The sequence below is a fragment of the Vipera ursinii genome (assembly GCF_947247035.1).
Source record: "Vipera ursinii genome assembly, chromosome: 1".
In the NCBI taxonomy this organism is placed as follows: Eukaryota; Metazoa; Chordata; class Lepidosauria; order Squamata; family Viperidae; genus Vipera; species Vipera ursinii.
In genome coordinates, this window is record NC_139512.1 from 52,894,797 (window position 1) to 52,915,105 (window position 20,309).

The following is a 20,309-nucleotide window of genomic DNA, read 5'->3' on the forward strand; positions in this document are numbered from 1 at the left end:
TTGGAGACTCTGAAGCAATTCTTCCTTAATTCAAGCTATCTAGCAGGATTGTTGTGATAAAAAAAATGAAGGAAGAAGAGCTGTGTAACTGTTACCACCTTGAACTTCTGGAGAAAAGTGGGGCGACAAATCTTAATGTATAAATAAAAAATAGAAATATACTGTGAATTTTTATATACTCCAATGCAAAAATTATATGACTCGAATTTCAAATAACAGTTCATAAGCTGTAAGGGATCAGAAGGAATAAGATGAAGCTAACGACCATCTTTTTGATAATTAAAAAGACACACAGGCGTTCTGCCTTGAGCAATGCAATGAATCCCCCAAATTATTTAAGTAAGATAAAGCTTTAGTTTATATTAAGATGGTAAACCTGGTCTCAGGTAGTATACTATTACAATACTTATTACAGCAGTGGAAAGACAGTACAGGTAGTCCTCAAAATACAAATGCAATGGAGCCTACCCATTACAGTTTTATGTTGCAACAACTTGTTTTTTTGCAGCAGCCATTTTTTGCAACAGTCATTAAGAGGATGTCACAATTGTTACACAAATGCAGCAGCAGTTGTTAAGTGAACTCACTATTTGCTGTGGTGTTGATTTTGCTGAAAACCCTACAATTTTTGTTAAAATCATTGTATTAGTCATGTGACCATGGGATGCTACAAAAGTGGCTGTATTGCCAAGTGCCCAAAGTACCCCTCCAGAACTGCCACAACTTTGGAACTGGATCTTAATTCCCTTTTTTCCAGATAAATCATAGCTTTGAATGGTCACTAAGCAATTAGTCATAACTTGAGGACTTACTATACAAAACTTCTGAAGGATTACCATGGAGTATACTTGCAGAATGGATGTAAAAAAAAGAGGACACTGACTTCTATTAAATAATAAAAATATTACAAATGATTAAAACCTTTTATTTTTTAACACCTGCATTTTGCCATAATCCTCATTTTCACATGCATTAATTTTTTATGAGACCAGGTGTTGTCAAAAACGGCTAAAGAACTCTTATTATTGGACTAAATTTTACATCTCCTAGATAAGCAAAATAAAGATATTTAAAAGTTGCTGCTGTACAGTTATAATTTATTCACAGTTAGACCAATATTTACAGATCACTCTCCTGAGAATTACTCTATTCAGCTTCAATTTGAGCAATAATAGAGTTGATTAAGTAACAAGATACTTCAGTCGAGAAGAAATAATTCAGTCGAGAGAATTGTCAAGAACAAAATGATTTTCAACCAGTTTCTTGTGATTCTTGATTATCTGTAGATGATACAGTTGACAGCTGTGTTAACTCAGCAGCAACTTCATTTCTGTTATCAGACGGTGGAGGAGGAGGAGGAGGAGGAGGAAAAAATCCAGCCCTTGGAGGAGGTGGATATTGTGAAAAAGGCCTCATAGGAAAGGGACCTCTCACTGTTCAAAGAGAATTATTAACATCTTTTTAGTCTGAATTTAGAGCAAAGCTACGTTGGACACATAATTCAAAACAAATAGTAACAGACATTAAAAAAATCTCATTAAAATGGTTTCATTAAAAAAAAGATTAAAACAGTGCATGTTTCACATTCTCCAAACTGCCTTTGCCAAATTGATGCTCTCAATATAATGAACTCTTATTTCCCATTAAATTGGGATATGAAGAAAACATCAATCTGAAAGACTGCTCTCAATTCATGAACCTTTTATCAGAGATGAATTTTAATTAATTTTGCTAGATTTGCCTGTTCTCACATCCATCCATCCATCCACTTACCCACCTAACCTGACTGCTTCTACTTAGTGATTTTGTAACAATACAAAGACATAATACACATTAGTATAATTCAATACAACATAATGCTGAAATTCCTAGCAAAAATCTTTCACAAGACATTGTAATGCCTGAGGACAAAACAGATCTTCAAGGCCTTCCCCATCTAGGCCTCCACAGCCTCCAAGGAGGAGAAGGAACCTTGACAGCATTTCTTGGTTAGCCGGAGGTCACCTTAAATGGGCTTTGGGGCAGAGCTTAGGGATCTGGCATATGACATCCAGGTCAAACAGGGAGGCATTGCTCCTCAAGAACCTTTAAAAATGTGCCCTAGAACTATTAAGTTGTTACTAAACAGAGCTAGAGGTTAGCAACAACTTTAATAAATTTCATGTTCTTAAAAGAATTTTAAACTAGGAAAAAATCATGTATCAGAAGCACCTAAGCCAGAGTCTGCCAACCTTTTGGGCACCAGGGACCGATTCCGTGGAGAAAGGTTTTTCCATGGAATGGAGACTGCATGGTTTTGTGTGCTGCCTGCATCCCATGGATGGGGCTTTGTTTGTGCAGCCTGGTTTCTGGCATGCTGCAGCCTGGTACCAGTCCACAGACTGGGAGTTGGGGACCCCTGACCTAAGCAAATTAACTGGAATTAAATCTCAAAAGCAAGGGAATTGGATTGTTATTCTAACAGAAAAAGATACATCAGATCCAGAGACATCCATTTCTTCTTGGACCGTGCTTCAACTTATGATTTGTGAATGTTTTCCTAGGAATTTATTTAGTATTTAGAAACTACTTACTACTTACTTGGTAATAGAGGACGTGGCAAACCAGCAAAATCCCTTGGAAAATATTCCTGGGAACCATATACAGAACTAGCAGGTACTGGTGGAAATGGAGGGCCTCTTCTCATGAAAGATCCTCTGGGATCCATTGACATTACAGGAGCTCTCAAAAAGGGAACTGGTGGTGGCATAATTCCTGGTCCTAAGGTTTCGTTTTCAGGAGGAAGAGACTGATCTTGTATATTGTGCATATTCTGTAAAAAATAAAAAAAGGAATGGAGGCAAGTTAACTTTTTGAAAAGCATCTGTCATTTACATGTGCCTTATGAAAGCAGACTAGAGTAGAAATTGAAGCCAAAGCAAAGGCATGAACCAAAAGGAATGCATTCAAATCTATTTTCAAAAGCTGCAAGCGAAAAGACATTAATTAAAATAGGATAGAGCAGACATGTCAAACACAAGGCCCGGGGGCCAGATCCGGCCCACGAAGTGGTTTCATGTGGCCCGCGAAGCCATCCTGGAAACAGTGAGGGAACGGCCCCCACTGCCTTGGCCCTGGCCCAGAGACCCTCCTTCTGCCAGAGACCCTCAGATCTGTCCCACTCCCGCCCGGGCCCCCCATAGGCACCCTCGATGCGAACAATGTAGAGCTGGCCACGCCCACCCAGTAGGCCATACGCACTCTAGCCACGCCCACCCAGTAGGCCACACCCACCCAACCATACCCACCCGGCCCCCTGAGGGCAACCGCAATGCTGATGTGGCCCTCAATGAAATTGAGTCTGACACCCCTGGGATAGAGAGAGATTACAGTGAAAACTTCTGGGTTAAGTGGAGGGTGGGATCTTCATGGAGCCACTTTCTCCTCCGAGGCCACCTAAGCCATCCCTGCATCTGTACCCTCAGTGAAGAACTGTTTTCCCTGATTCAAAAGAGAGGGACAAGCAGCAGAAATTGCCTTCTCTCTTCTGAGAGCACAACTACCAAATGAGGATGAAATCTAAGCCCTTTTCTCTAGAGCAGGGGTCTGCAACCTTGACAACTTTAAGACTTCTGGACTTCAGCTCCCAGAATTCCTCAGCCAGCAAAGTCTTAAAGTTGTCAAGGTTGCAGACCCCTGCTCTAGAGAAAATGTGCGGTCCAGCCATTACCAAACAACTATTTTTAACCTCGTGTTCTTTCTTTCCTTTTGCTTTTTCAGTTATAAAATCATTTAGTTATAGAAGCACTGCTTGAACTAACATTTATTCAGTGTTAGAATATGGAAGCATTCATATAAAGATACACAAAAATACAAATTATACAAAATTAGTTCCAGCGCTGCAAATTTAAAATTTATTTTTTTCTCTCAGTTTTTCTGTTTTACTTACACTGCCATTGGAATGATCTCTTATTTCATCTCCACTCAAGTCCATTCTGTAGTTATTTTCAGATGATGGTCCATCTGGATGTGAAGGAAAGGAAAACATTTTAACCTTAAGCAGACTCACAAACATACTCCTTCCAGATGGCTATAGAGACAAGATACAATGTCAAATGTAATGTTTTCACACATTTGTTAAGCACAAATGCTAAATGAGAAACATGAACACTTCTTCAGATTCAAAAAATTAACCACCCCGTACAGATACAAAATAAATGTTAACATTCCTGCACAGAACATTTAAGACTTTCCCTTTTCACGCTTGCATGGCTAGTGTGCAAGAATCAAGAATGCTGCTTAAATATCATGCTACTGGAAATGAAGTCATTTATTATGATTTGTTTCCAAATCTGAATAACCAATGTTTACTAGAGCTGAATTAAATGTCTTAAAAATATATTTAGTGTGAAATCATGTTAAGTGTATTGGGTTGTATTTAGTTCTGTTTTTAAAACAGAATTGTTTTCTTTTCATATTTCCTTTCTAAGTAAACTTCCCCTCACTCTCAATCCTGTTAATGTTCTTCTACCTGATTTCATATGCATGGGCATATGCATCCCCATGCAATATACACAGGCCCTAAGAGAACAGTCAAGGTTTCTGAAAAGGCTGTTTTATGGGGCACCATGGGAGAAAGATTTGTTGCATACATTATCTCCTATTCTCACAACACAGCTGTTTTCCACATCTGATGAGCTGTTAAAGTAGATTCACTTGTTTCCTAACTTCCAAACAGCTTTCAACATATCACACCTACTACTAACACACCTAGATGTCTTACTCACATTCTTAGATTATCTTACTAAGAAGAACTAAAGCCTGAAAATGTGCATTTGTCTAGGTCCTAAAGAATTTCTTTTAAATTCAAGGCTTCCGGTTTGCCGACGCAACCACCATGGATGCTTGGAAGATGAGCTCTGTCTTCCTCGTCCAGTTTCGCATCGCTGGGGAACCCTGAAAAGGGTCGAAAGTCGCCCTGTAGGGGTGACCAGCAAGGAGGGACCCTTGCTGGATTGTGGGAGAGCAGTAGCTCTCCCACTAGAGCTGGCACAACCCTCCAAACCAGCAGACAAAAGACTGGCCATAGTAATATGGCCCATCACTAGGCTGAGGACAGCTGAAGTCACACTTACCATCAGGCAACTTTAAAGCAGCATGGAAGAGACTGGGTGAGATCTACCTCTCTTAAATCGTAACTATTTTTCTTGACCTGCATGAACTGCTAAAGCATTATCCCCCCTGTGGAGAGGGAAGATTTTAGCCCTCCCTCTAGAAACAGCAGCGACTGATTATCCAGGGGAGTTTAAAACATTGAAAAAATAATTGGATCCCAATTGGAATTTTATTTCCTAAGGTTTATGGAATAAAAGATCCTCTATTTTCTATTTTTTACTTTCTATTTTTACTGAAGATCTGGGTTTTTCCTTATAAAATAGAAGAAAAATTGAAAAGATTAAAATAATTTGGGGATTCAAAGGAAAACTTCAAATGGTAGGGGCGACATCTTGTGGCTAAACTTCAACTTGTTATTCTCTAAAAGAGACTTGGCTGACAACCCAGAAAATAGATAAGACTCATGTAACCTTGAAACACCAGCTGTGAGAAACTCAGCTGTGCTTTCTATTTACTGGAAAAAAAACTGTAAAGCTTCTAGTCTAACACATCATTATGGAAGAAGATCAGGAACAGACTTTTCCTATGGATGAAGATCAGGAACAAATCCTTTCTATGTTGAAAGCAATTTATCAAACCCTCCTTACAGCTGATGATGAAATAAGAGCATACAGAAAAGTACAAGAAAGCAGCCCAGATATGCAAACTCAAACTTTGGCTACAACTAAAACATTAACTATACAGAATACAACAAAAAAAGTAGAACTAAATATTATGACAGAAGATTTAACTGCCCAACAAACACAGACAATGGAAAATCCAGAAAAGAAACTGACAAAATGGAAAGAGGGAAAAACTTCCTATATAAATCAGAAGGTACCTGAGGATCAAGAAGAACAGATGGAAGAGAAGATAAACAGTTCAGGACAACTATGTCGAGATGGAAAAATAAAGAGATGAGCTACTAGACCTGCTAGTCCTCTTAAAAAAACGGCAACTGGATGGTTTTTTCAACGCCAAATAATACATATAACAATACAAGGAAATTTGTTTGACGACTCAAGAGCACAGACATGGAAGACGATTTGGCAAAGAAAGCAAGCTAGAATAAGACTGAAGAAGAATGGGACTTTGACCTATTTATGAGAATTAAAATAGAATATACTCAGATAAGATGTGTACTTTGAACATAAGATATAGTCATGAATTGAAGATAAAGAAAACCTTGGTTATTTAAAATTTAGAAGTATAAATATTAACAGTTAAATTTGAATATTGATTTGCTTATAAAGATTATGTAAAGGTGATTAAGATATATATAAGCTAAAAACTTATTGATGAATGTAATAAATATCTCTTGATGTAGCGGTAAGAATGGAAATTATTAGCTTAAATATGAGATAGTAGATACAAAGAGAAAGAGAAAGGAAGTACTAAATGTTGAAATAAAAGAAATTTTGGTTACTAAATTTAAGATAATTGGAAATCATTAGAAAATAAGAATATTATATTGTATTATTAATTTGTTGATGTAGATGGCGAGAACCTAAAGAGATAAGACATGTATCCTGAACACCAGATGTTGTGAGGAATTGTGACAAAGGGAATTGGGATCACTTAAAACTTGGAAATGATAAATATTAAATGTTAATTTAAATATCAATGGAAAATTAAAATTGGGAAAAATTCATTAGATTATTGTCTAAGATTGAATGTTAAAACAATTAAGATATATACAAACTAAACATATTAAATGTAAGAAAGTTATTTTTCATTTGATTGATACAATAAGAAGTATATTAACTTAAATATGAGACAGTACATATTAAGGGGAAAAGAGAGGAAATATTTACTGTAATAAATTGTATTGTAACTCAACCGCCATGTTGCTTTTCAAAGATATAATTGTAACATTAGAAAATCAATAAAAAATTTTTTAAAAAAGAATTACTTTTAAATTCAAGTATTTAAAAACTACAATTCCAACCTGTTTTATCAACTGAATGCATGTTATAACTTCTTAGTTCAGCTGGTCCTGAAAGCCTTCCAGAGTTTAGAGGATTGGAATAAAATCTTTCTGGTCTTCGATGAGGAAGAGATTGCTCATTATAGAGGTGACCTACTGTTTAATAAAAAAAATAAAGCTCTTTCAAAAGAATTCCTGAACAATACCTATAGCTTATTTTATTTTGTATTCCTTATACACCAGTACATACAAGTTAACTATTAACAGACAAGAGCACATGCTCCCAATAAATGTTAATGGACATCTGATACTTATTATATACTTAATATAAGATTATAAAATCATAAGATTGAAAAGGAAAGTGGAATCCTCTAATCCATGCAAATGCCCATGCCATCTCGCAAAAATTGCTATCCAGTTATTCTTTGAAAATGTCTTGTAATGGAGCCCCAATAACTCCAGAAAGCAGGCTGTTTAATAACTGCCATGATCAGGAAATTCCTCTCCATTTCAATTTTGGATTTCCCTCTGTAAACATATCTTCTCTGGAGAATTAATCTATAACATATGATGCTAGAAAAATTATTAAACTATACTAGTCTGAAGAATTCCTGGGACAGCCCTTTTTTTAAAAAATGGACTAGTTGAATATCAGTACTATGAGGGTAGTTTATATATTTTCAGAAATATATAATCTGGAAATGGTTCTAGGGTTCTAATCATATAGGTTTTGGATTAAATGAACCAAATATATAACCTTTAAAATGTTTAAATCAGCTAATTCTGTAAAAAAAGGGATGTATTATGTATGTTCACCACCTTGAGCTACTTACAAAATTCATAAAGGTGGGATGTAAATAAATATTTATTCTGAGGAAAAAATGTTTTAGAGTACACCACCTTCAAATGATTTGTACATATTTATCCACTGAATCCAAATGAAAGATCCATTTCAAAATAGTTCTCAGGAATATTTCAACATAGTTTCATTTCTGCATTTAGCAAAGAATGGCAGACCATGTTTTGTTACCTGGGTGAGAGAGGATTACTCTGTGATCTCTTTCCCATGGAGGTGACAAAGATCCAGTGTCAGAAGGTGGCCTGTGTGGATCAGATAACCTATTGGTGTTCAGCTCTCCTCTTTCATTACCAACTTCAGTTATGCCAGGATTCCCCAGTCCTCTTGAGCCTAATCAAAAAAAATTACAATGAATCCAATTAGCACAATATCTAATAGTTTTAACTGAACCTGTAAATACCAAAACAATATCCATTTCAAAACATATAAGTCTGTTTGTGTCATATTTATCATAAAAAATTACCCATTTATCAAGTTTAGGTGAAAAGATAAATTCGATTAATATACACAAGTAAAATCTCACTGAAGTTATAAATAGGATAATAAAACACAATGTGTTGCTATATTTAAGCTGGCTCACAATACATTTATGAAAGCTTTTTATCAGGCAGCTAGAATACTGATTCTCCAAGATGTACGGTGGATATAGAAAACCCAGTTAAAATGCCAGGCTTTTGAGATGTAAAAATATCAGGCCATGATAAATCAGAATTTTTTTAACCTTTAATATAACATATAAGCTGTATAATTCAATTGAAAAACAAACAAATCTTTTAGGGGGGAAATAACAATAAAAAGTACAATAGCATGCTTCCATAAGTATGCCATCTTACAAGTAGGAATGTGGCTGTATTGAGAATTAACTGATTGCATTCAAACTGATGATAAATAGTAATCAGTACACATCTGCCATCAAGCAAAGTGACTGATCAAACCCATATAAATTTCAGCTGTTTTAATAGGATTTTTCTGACATTTATTCAGTTGCCTCTTACACCAAAAGGCAGGTCTGCAAAGAGCTTACAAATATCAGGGATCTCATTGTTGGAAGGTATCAGTCAGAAGAAGAGTACAAACAAATTTAGCATGGAACATAGTGAAGACAACAAGAAGTAGAGAAAACTAGTGTATATCCTTCCAAAATTTATGGAAAAAAAATCCAAGAAGAAAACTAGGCTGGGAGGCTGCCAAGAGACCTATAGCAACTTTAAAGGAATTTCTGGCAAGTACTGATTGTGTACTACATGTGACAACAATCTCCTGTATTCTTCATATGTCTGGGCTATGATGTACAGTGGTAAGATGGAAGCCTTTTCTTACAAAGAAAAGTCCGACTGCATTTCACAAAAACCTACCTCGTCTGATAAAGGCACGTGAAAAAAATGTATCATGGTCTTATGAGACCAAGGTTGAACTTTTTGACCAGGATTCCAAAAAGTATGCTTGGCGCAAAAATGACACTGTGCATTACCAAAAACACATGAAACCAACAGTGAAACATGGTAGTGGCAGCATTATGCTTTGAGGCTGTTTTCCTCAGCTAGAATTGGGGCCTTAATCAAGGTGGAGGGAATTATAAACAGTTCCATATATCAGGACTCTGCTAAAATGCTGAAGATGAAGAGGAATTTCACATTTCAGCACAACAACAACCCAAAGTATACCCCCAAATCAACAGAAGAATGGCTTTACCAGAAGATCAAAGTTTTAGAATGGCTCAGCCAGAGCCCACACCTGAAGCCAATTGAAAATCTGTGGGATGACCTGAAGAGGGCTGTGCATAGGAGATGTTCTCATAATCTGACATGACTTGGGAGTGCTTTTGCAAGGCAGAATGGGCAAAGATACCAAGGACAAGGTGTGCCATGCTGATAGGCTCCTACCTCAAAAGACTGAATGCTGTCTGCTTCAACAAAGTATTAGTTTAAAGGTGTACACACTTATGCAACCACGTTATTGTACACTTTTTGTTATTCTTTTCTTCCTAAAAAATAAGCTTGTTTTTCAACTGTACAGCTTATATGTTAAAGGGAGAAAAATTCTGAACTGATTTACCTGGGTGTGATTTTTTTTTACATCTCAAAAACCTGGCAATTTAACAGGGATGTGTAAGCTTTCTATATCCACCCACTGGCCCAATCTAGAGCAGTAAAACCTCTGAAATTAAAATCACATATGTTATGGACATTAAAGAACTCTTCATATAATTAAAAAAGGGTATGTGTTTTCACTTCCACACACATTCTGATCAGAATTGGGTCAGTGAACACTAGCCAGAGTTTTTCAGAAGTGGTATGCTTTTGCCCTCCTTCGGACTAGAGAAAAAAATGACTCGCCCAGGGTCACCCAGCTAGCTTTGTGCCTAAAGTGGGACAGTTTCTAGACTGATGCCTTAACCACTACACCAAGTTGGCTCTCAGATAAAACTTTTACCTGACTACAAACATGTAGTTGAAAGTCTGTTTATATTCCTTAAGACTTTTGTTAAGTGTCTGAAACTCTAAAAATACTGTGAATTTTTGAATCTGGCACTGTCCTTAATTGCTGTTAAACGCTTAAACTTGGGATGACTGAGGTTCATCAGGGTGTTCTTCTCTGCCACTGGTTCTATAATTGCCTATGTTTGTACTGTCCTATTAACTTGCGCTTATATATGTACAGGAAATATACAAAAACTTATACAAATATGCAGTAAGAGGGTGCAAGTAGGATAAAGGGAGGAGATGCCTGTGCTTACACTTCTTCCAATTCTCCAGTTTGAAATAAACTATTATTTGTTTTGTCCTGTCTGCAAAACTTGCAAATTTCCTTAGTATTCTCTTTGCCTTAGGTATGCAATTGTTTAGTCATGTCAGGCTGCTGCTTTGAAAACTATGACTATCACCCTCAAAGCAAATCCACATTATATTAAGATTCCTCTTACAAAGCAAAGGAAGGAAGGAAATCTTTTTTATTAACTTAAATCACCATGTATTTTCAAGTAAACATTGCTCTCAGAGCCCAACTCTGTCCCAAACCCAACCTCCTCCAAGAGACCCACAACATCATTTAACGAACTTTAGAAGAGTCTTCCTTATTTTAGAAGAATAAGTGAGAAATAAGCACTTTGAAACAGGTAGGAAAAGAAACTGAAACTACATTCCACCTATTTTTAATTAATTTTAGTTAAAAAGCAGGTAAACAGTTTGAGTATCTTACTCTGATTCTCAAACCATGGCATGGGTTGATCTCTTACCAACTTCATTATACTTGTTCATGCCAGACTGTCTTAGCCAGCAGTTTTGGAATAAAGTGTAAGAATTTTAAAGCTATCTTTACGCCACAATCAACAATCTAAGATGGAAAAACCCATACGGTATTTTATTGTTAACTTAAGGATAATATGACCTGCTTTTCCTTTCATCTTATTTATTTTAGTTTTAAACACTACCATTGGTCCAGGTTTACTAATCTAATGAATGAGCAGTATTGGTTTAGGGTTTTTTTTCTAAAGTAAATTAATTTCAAAACTAATCTTTATACAAAGGGCTTCACAATTACTGGTGGATCAAAGATTTACAAAAAAAAAATCAGTCAGGAAGTGTAAAAAAGTGCTTTCATGAAGAGGAGCCCCTCTGCAGATTTTTCATAAAATATGTAATACATAACGTTGGACGTATGGAATTACTGCTCTCAGCTCCATGCTAGAGACTATTTATATAGGTCAGGGGTAGGCAACCTCGGCTCTTTTATGACTCATGGACTTCAACTCCCAGAATTCCTGAGTCAGCTATGCTGACTCAGGAATTCTGGGAGTTGAAGTCCATGAGTCATAAAACAGCCGTGGTTGACTACCCCTGATATAGGTAATACAAATTTAGCTGAAAGGGCTTGTTTTTAAGTTGATTTTACAGAATGATTACCAAGAAAGAAGGGATAGACTAAGAGGAGAGAGAATCCAGAATCATTAAGTTTTCAAATTTAAGAAGTGTACCTCTTCCTCCTCCACCTGGAAGCACAGGTGAAAGTCTTAAGGGGCCCTCCAATAAGGTTGGAGGGGAAAGAAAAGCTCTTGTTTCAGATGAAGGTCTGCCCATTGGCGAGGGTCCATATGGGGACTGCTCTGGAACAGTTAAAACAAAATACTAAAATTCACAAAGTTAACGTTAATGGGTGTATAGAACAACAATTATTTTATCACCTCAGATTTGAAATTTAAATTGGAACGTAATCAAGTCCAACTGGCTGACTTTTCTTATTGGCCCTGCAATTACACAGCTCAGTTTTTATAAATCATTTAAGGAATTGTGCAGGTTTTATTTAAGAATCACTGGGAAACAAAATTAGGTATTATAATTCAATGAAAGGCAAATACTGATTAACTTGAATTGGCAGGTTAGTATATTTATTCAAAAATTAAGGAATTTAATTATTTTAAAATACACTGGAAATTAAATAAAAAGCCATACCTCTGCCAAATGCTGTGGCTGTATCATCATAAGCATAAGGATCTTTTTTCCAAAGATGGCATTTAAATTCTATTTCTGTCAAACTAAAGAAAACAACAAAAAACTGACTTTCCATATGACTGTTTCGACCATTTAATTTTCTACTGCAAATAAAAATCAGTTAATCAAATAAATCACAGGCATCGACTGATTCAATGATTTATACATACATACATATTTATTTATTTATTTTTGGGACTTATATGCCGCCCTATCTCCCGAAGGACTCAGGGCGGCTAACAACAATAAAAATACAGCAATGCAAAAGTTAAAAAGAATTAAACTAACAGCCCCAATAAAATAATTAAAATTAATAAATTAAAATTTAAAAACATTTTAAAAATCCCTATCGTCAGTCCAGGTCAGCCTGATGGAAAAGGAATGTTTTAAGGCCGCGGCAAAAGGACTGGAGATCTGGGGCCGTCCGAAGCTCAAGGGGAAGTTGGCTCCACAGGGTTGGCGCTCCCACAGAGAAGGCCCTCCCCCTGGGGGTCGCCAGCCAACATTGTCTAGCCGACGGCACCCTGAGGAGGCCCTCTCTGTGTGAGCGCACTGGGCAATGGGAAGTCAATTCCCGGCAGCAGGTGGTCCTGCAAATATCCAGGGCCTAGGCCATGTAAGGCTTTAAAGGTAAGTACCAGCACCTTAAATCATATGATTTGGATGGCTCCCCAACTTGCAAAAATGATTCTGAGAAACTAATTTAGGACTAAAAACAAAACAAAATACAACTAGGAACATAAAACAACATAATATAAAACAGCACAAACAGAAGTACTCAAAATATCCAAAATCCAAAATCCATTTTCCAGCAGGCTCATTCACTGTACTAACCCAGTATTTGGGGGGGGACAGAAAAAGAGAAATACATTTTTAAAGTCTTACAGAAGACTAGACCCATCCAAATATCATAGAACATACTGTTCTGAAAGATAGGAAATCATGACAGAGCAAGTATCATTAGATAGCACTGTTCTATGTAGTGATCTTAAGTATGCCCATGAACCAGTGGTGGGATTCAGCCGGTTTGCACCACTTTGGCAGAACTGGTAGCTAATTTTTTGTTGCCCAGGCCCAGAATGGACTTCTAGAAGCAGCATCCACACAGAGAACCGGTTGTTCACATATTTGAATTCCACCACTGCCATGAACTGCACCCAAAAGCCTATAGGAAACCAGTTTCGCTCATGTAGAAGTCTTGTTATGATGTCATCCCATTCCTGGCTACACACCACTACATTACTGATTAATTGTGGTTTCTGGATGGTCCACAAGGGCAGCCTGAGGTAGACCAAATTGCAATAGTCAAAGTGTGATAGGATCAAAGTACGAATGGATTTTCTGATCCAGAATCAAGTGCAACTGGCATACAATATGAATTTGTGCAAAGGCCTGCTTCATCACAGCGGCATCTACTGCCGCTAATTCAAGGTGACCTCCAAAATGCAAAGCAGTTCTTTCTGGAGGAGAGCAACTCTATACAAAACTAAAGATGGTAAGTTTTCAGAAAGGGAGAGGTTCTAAATCTCATAATCATTCTGAGTTGCTTGGATTTAGTGAAAACCTGTGTTTTCCCATTTACACCACTACATCCTCCAGACACGAGGAACAAACCTTGACAACATCACCTGGCTAGCCCTGAGTACAGATACAAAACTTTATATCATCAGCATATTAATGATAATTAATTCTGTTTCAACAGATGACCTCATTCAGTGGCTTTATGTAAGTGTCAAATAGTGGTGGACAGGGAAAAACTCTGAGTACCACTGCAAAGCAGGGAGTTAGGCCTATACTCCTCCCCTACCAATATCATCTATAACACCATGGCCCTTTTATCAACATCTGAAACTGTCCAGAAAGATACCATGACTAATAAAATCAAGTCTAAGACATCACACAGGGCCAGGACAGATGCATCACTATCACTACAGCATCTAAAGTATCTCTCTACAAATGGAAAGTTGAAGACTGGAGGAAGATTATCTACAACTGTTAGATCCAGCTATGATTTTTTTAAAGAAGTGGTGGAATAACATAGCATCTCTCCCTTGTTCAAAAACACATTAATAGCCACCTGGATTTAACCATATACTGACTCTTAGGAGGCCTTGCTTTTGTTAATCAGGACTGAACATGAGGTTTTAAGGATTTATTTATAAATAAGAGATGAGATATGGGGGAAAAGATCATTTGTTGTGCTTTAAGAGAAGGTGATAAATTATGAAAATTATACATGATGAAGGGGGAAGTAATTTCTTTAAATACCGTATATCTTTTTTTCCTTTACTATATTATTTTTTTTCATTTCTATTTTTTTCTTTTCTGCACTTTCTATTCTTTCCTTTTATGTTTGTTTCAATTGATATCCTTTAGTAGTAATGTTTAATAAAATTACTGTCACCCAACAATAACTTATGTTTAGAACTAATGCTAAAACTTCTAAACATGAACATCTTTATACTTACTGTTGTCTTCTGTGTAGATTTTCCTTTCTCATATCATTCAGTTGTCTTTCAGCTGCTCGGGCTGTCAACTTCAAATATATAGCACATATCAGAATTTTGTCTAAATAAATAAATGTGCTATAATTTTTGAAAGTTCAACAAATATTTTGAAAATCAAGTATATAATCCTTTTACTTAAGATCTAAATAACTACCTTTAAGGCCCATGCATTACTTTAAATAACAATCAGATAAAGCATGCAGGTTAACTGTAAACCAGTAAAGTCCACATTCTAAAGCTTTGTAGGTACCAGTGCACTCTAAATGCCTAAATACTTTTAGCATTAAGTGTGAATCAAATAGCCTGTGGCTTCTTCATTGTTAATTATGTCAAGAGTTTCTCCATTCATCTTCATAGAATTCCTGCATTAAGTAAGGCAGCTGGCATGCATAGATATTATCATGGGCACTTATCTTAGGATATTATTATTTTTATTTTATTAATTTTATTTGCCGCCCATCTCGCCACAAGGTCACATATATCTAAATCAGTGCAACCATTTTCATATTGTTGTACTAACTCTATCCTGGGCTAAGTAACAGTTTAGCACCTACATATGTATTTGGTTTGGGAAAGAATTGCCGTTTTAGCAAACTCTTAATCTATTACAATAATAAGAACAATTCATCGCTTCTCGGCCTTTTTGGCTAAGATCAAGTGTAATAAGAACAATTCACTTAAGGAATCTTTTTTAACAAATAGGGACTATTGGTATTCAAAGAAAATAAATTCTAAAGTCATAATTCAGAAAAGAATGTATGTAGCATCCACAAACAGAAAATTATTTTAAGATTGCACTTCTGCTTTAACTATATGGGTGGCAATTCTGCACTGAGAACTTTTGAAAGCTTTGGTAACTACTCTATTTTCTTGCTCTATCTTTCTGATGTGCTATAGGAAATACGGCTAAGCTTTTTTTTTTTTTACAAAAGTATAGCCAAGCATTAAGAAAAAAATTAAGAGGGAAAAATAATCCCTCCTTCGGTAGGGTAGATTGGCAGTTTGTAAATTTGATAATTAAAATAAAATGTAACATAAAATGTAAAGAAACAGGGCCATTTTAAAACATTTATAGCCCCAAAGAGCAATAATGTGTCTTTGAGGGGGAAAAAATCTAACAGCTGACCATATATGTAACCTATATATTGAAAACACCTTACACCAATGCTGTATTTTTTTTAAATGGGCAATAAAATAGTGCTTTAACTTACCCAATTATCATGAGCCTTTTTCTCATGTGAGTTAATCTATTAAAATAAAACTATACATTAATTTAGAAATAAAATCAAACAGTGATATTTTACATGTTCCTTTTAACAGAGATCAAAAATGGAACATATTTTAAGTACTTTATACTATCGAATATAAGCCGGTAAAGCTACAACAAAATGTTGCTTCAACAAAGCTCTGCCGCTAAAACAAAAATAATTAAAACCACACTTCTATGTATATTTACCAGACAAGAAATTTTACTGAAAGGATTCAATAAAAATCATATCAATTTCCTGTCATGTAGATTTGAGACTCCGCCTTAGTTTCTCAGTTGTAGTTATATATTAGCTTTAAACAAAAAATTGTTAAGTTTTAAATATGGCTAAATGGATATAAGCTCCTGAATGAAAGGAAGGATATGAATCAAAGAAAATTCCAATTGAAATAATTTAGAACAGCATTGAAAAGTAATTTCAAATGATAACTTTTTTTCCTAAAAAAGGCCAAAGAACTGAAGCCATGTTATATGACGTAAAAAAAACTTGGAAAATTTTCAATTAAGAAAATACATACCTGTTTCTCATAAGAGCAAACAGTTCTTTCCAGTTCTTCTTCAAGATCTTTTACCCGATGCCTATACAATATTATTACAAGGAGAAATTATGTTATTATTGTTACAAAACTTTATTAAATAATCTAGGTGTAAGCAAATTGGTTTTATTTTTTATAAACCAGGTGAAGTTGGAAAGACTATTGAAAAAGGAGACCAAACATATCAGAATCCCCCTGTTGCAATATCTTTGTTTGGCTAAAAATGACAGGAGACATTGTGAATGGAATTACTTTTAAATGAAGTTACTTTGAATGACGTGCTCCTATTTAAGCATGCTAGTATTTGCGATTTTAAAAAGGAATAATAAATAACATGTCTAACTGATTCTCAGTAATCATCAGCTATCTAAATCCTTTGTCCTCTTCCAGAGATGTTCTGAATTAAATCCAAAAAAGGGTGAAGGGAACTCTTATAATCCACCAGTGTTTTTCTGACTCCTCTTTTGATTACAGTCTCTTGCATCTTTCCAAGCTGTGCCCTAGGATTCCTTGGTCCTCGACTAGTGGGGAATGTACCATAAATAACTACAACATGCACAACCTGCAGACAACATACACAATATGGAGATGGGAGTTCTCCTTGCATGAGTGGTGCTCCCCTTCCATTTGCAAGGGTATCTTTGAAAGCAAACATAGGTGTTTCATATTGTGTCATAGATCTGTGAGCCAATGGTTTTTTCCTCTGACATAAAACACTACTAGAAATATCTCAAGAACAATGCTAGATTGGTACTCTTCCAATTAATCTCTATTTCTTTTTCAAAAATTTGGAATTGTTTAATTATAATACTTGGTGAAATTACCGATAAGTATGCAGTTCTTCAGCAGCATGATTAATTTTCTCATCAACTTTGGAAAGTTTTTCTTCTTTCTGTAAACGTTCTTTTTCTTCTACAGTTAATTTCCTTTTAAAAAGTAAATATTACATTAGTCATAACTCTATTGTTTTTTAGTTTTCATATGAAAACTACTTTTATAAAATAAAAATTATTTCCAAAAAACTTCCAAACTTGTGTTTTGCAGTTCTGGTAATAGATGACTATTACAAAAACTACAAATCACTTGCACTTACTATAGAATATACTCTATAGTTCATACCGGCATCTCGGGCTGACCAGCCTTCTCCATCATTAAAAATAGGGGATGAGGTATTACCCCCTGTTGATAGGGCTCGCAACTTGGGAGTCCTCCTGGATTCACGGCTCAGTTTGGAAGATCATATAGGAGCTGTGACCAGGGGGGCTTTTGCCCAGATTCGCCTGGTGCGCCAGTTGCGTCCCTATCTGGACCGAGATACTCTACGTACAGTCACTCATGCGCTCGTGACCTCCCGGTTAGACTACTGCAACGCTCTCTACATGGGGCTGCCCTTGAGGACCACCTGATGGCTTCAACTGGTGCAGAATTCAGCCGCGCGGGTTTTGATGGGAGCTTCCCGATACTCCCATGTAACACCTCTTCTCCGTGAGCTGCATTGGCTTCCGGTTGCCCTCCGGGTGAGATTCAAGGTGCTGGTAATGACCTATAAAGACCTAAATGGCTTGGGTCCGGAATATCTAAGGGAACACCTGCTGCCGGCATCATCTTCCCATCGTCCTGTGTGCCCCCACAGGGAGGGCCTTCTCAGGGTACCGCCAGTTAATGAATGCCGGCGCGTTATTCCCAGGGGAAGGGCGTTCTCTGTGGGTGCGCCTGCCCTATGGAACCAACTACCCACAGAACTTAGGACTGCCCCCGACCTTCGCTCATTTCGCCGGGACCTGAAAACTTGGCTCTTCGATCTATTTGGTCCAGACTGTGGGGTTGTTAATTTAACTGGGTTTTAGATTTACTCTTGGGGCTTGAATTTAATTTGTTTTAATTGTTTTTATTTTTTGTATTCATGGTTTTAACTGCCCTGTAAACCGCCCTGAGTCCTATGGGAATAGGGCGGTATACAAATCCAATAAAATAAATAAATAAATGAATAAATAGAAACATGTGGAATTTCCAAATAAAAAGACATAGGATTGAGCAATAAAAGAACTTGGATAGAGTCTTTGAATGATGCATGATTTTACTCTGAAAAGTTTTAATGCAGAACTTTGTTGGATGTGGTGTGTTTATGTGTACAAAATAAAATGATGATGGGAAGTAAAACTAAAACTTTCACTATTTGGTGTCTCTATGTTCTTTAAGCAATTGGCAGAATCAGATACACAGACACAAAAAGTATCCAATTTCAGTATCTAAGATATTTATATATTCAGGCTACACAGTGAAATAACATTCAGGTAGGCCTTTTTAAAGAATTCAAAAGCAAAATTCAGTTCTTTGTATGACAGATTGATCATACTAGTTAAAAAAAAGGATTTTGCATTCCAAAATGATTTCCAATAAACCAAAAACATAGTAAATCTTATAAAAAAAACTTCTTTTAAGGTATCCTGTAGGATTTAGAGTAACTGAATAACTTTTGTAAAGTTGAATTTAATAATATTAATCTATTCAATATTGGCACAAGAGCGTAAACTAGTAAAATAATTTGGCAAATTTAGGCTATATATTGTGTTACAAATTGAAAGCATTCAATTAGAGAAATAACATTTAGTAACAAATTAATGTGTGATTTATTAGCCAATAAATCCATTGCCAGTAATACCTGTGAAGATTCATTTCATTTTCTTGGTACAGTTCTGTCATGACTTTAAACTTTTGCTGAAGCTTTTGAATTTCATTTTGAACCTCTATATTTTCTGACTGCAAAGTGACATGTTCCTTTTGTAGTCTTTCAATCCGTTCTGTCATAAAGAAATAAGTACAAATAAGCAAATACTGGAACCATCAAACTGAAACTCGGAAATTGAATGGGCTCATTCTGAAAAAACGTGATTTAGTTTGATCAGGAATAGTTTATTCTGCTTTATTGTTACTCCATAATATTGTACATATTGCTATAGTTTTTTAAATAAACCCTCAATATTAGTATTAATAAAACAACTTAATATTAATAGTTGAACAATGACTTATAATTCTACAAAAATGCAAAATATTTTTTATTTCCACATGTATGTGAGGATGGAGTTTTACTGTTGGCTTACATAGGGACATACAAGTTTAAAACAGGAAACAGAGCTGTTACTCAGTGACATATTAATGTCTAAATACTTGAAATGGGCCAAAAAACTTGCAAGCTGATGTGCAGGATTGATCAAACAGTCATAGAAAATGTCTGCTGGAAGAGCTATTGCTTTTAAAGATGTATCACCAATCATTAAATCTAAGCCTTCATATTCTTTTTCCAACAAAGACAGTCCATGCTGGTTCAATGTGTTCCATAAAAACACAGCACAGCAGGGTCTTTAGAGTGCTGCTACTGAGAATTGCTTTATCTATTAAGATGATTCAAATGGAAGTTTGAGTCATACTATAGGTCACAGTTCTAAAGCATTCACTACTGGCCACTGGCCATCAATCTGTAAAGGCAAAAGCCATTAGACTATTTTTTTCCTGCTCTGGATGATATTCTATCTGTAAGAAGATTCAACTACTCTTCATTGATTTTGAGAAGAGGAGAACAAACAGAAAAAACC

The 20,309-nt window shown here is 35.9% G+C and overlaps 1 protein-coding gene across 7 annotated transcripts in view; it reads right to left on the reverse strand.

The window, feature by feature from the left end:
• Window positions 1–902: 902 nt before the first annotated feature.
• Window positions 903–20,309, reverse strand: part of MIA2 (MIA SH3 domain ER export factor 2) — a 32,837-nt gene continuing 13,430 nt past the window's right edge. For 6 of the 7 annotated variants that reach the window (XM_083360922.1, XM_083360919.1, XM_083360918.1 and 3 more), the window contains 12 exons: window positions 19,379–19,517; window positions 17,541–17,642; window positions 16,699–16,759; window positions 16,125–16,160; window positions 14,875–14,942; window positions 12,368–12,450; window positions 11,893–12,021; window positions 8,091–8,249; window positions 7,082–7,216; window positions 3,929–4,002; window positions 2,581–2,812; window positions 903–1,433 (listed from right to left, as the gene is read on the reverse strand). In XM_083360922.1, the coding sequence (XP_083217048.1) occupies window positions 1,252–1,433; window positions 2,581–2,812; window positions 3,929–4,002; window positions 7,082–7,216; window positions 8,091–8,249; window positions 11,893–12,021; window positions 12,368–12,450; window positions 14,875–14,942; window positions 16,125–16,160; window positions 16,699–16,759; window positions 17,541–17,642; window positions 19,379–19,517 (1,400 nt within the window). In that variant the 3' untranslated portion in view covers window positions 903–1,251. The remainder of the gene's footprint in view (window positions 1,434–2,580; window positions 2,813–3,928; window positions 4,003–7,081; window positions 7,217–8,090; window positions 8,250–11,892; window positions 12,022–12,367; window positions 12,451–14,874; window positions 14,943–16,124; window positions 16,161–16,698; window positions 16,760–17,540; window positions 17,643–19,378; window positions 19,518–20,309) is intronic. The other variant, XM_083360923.1, reaches the window with a different exon arrangement.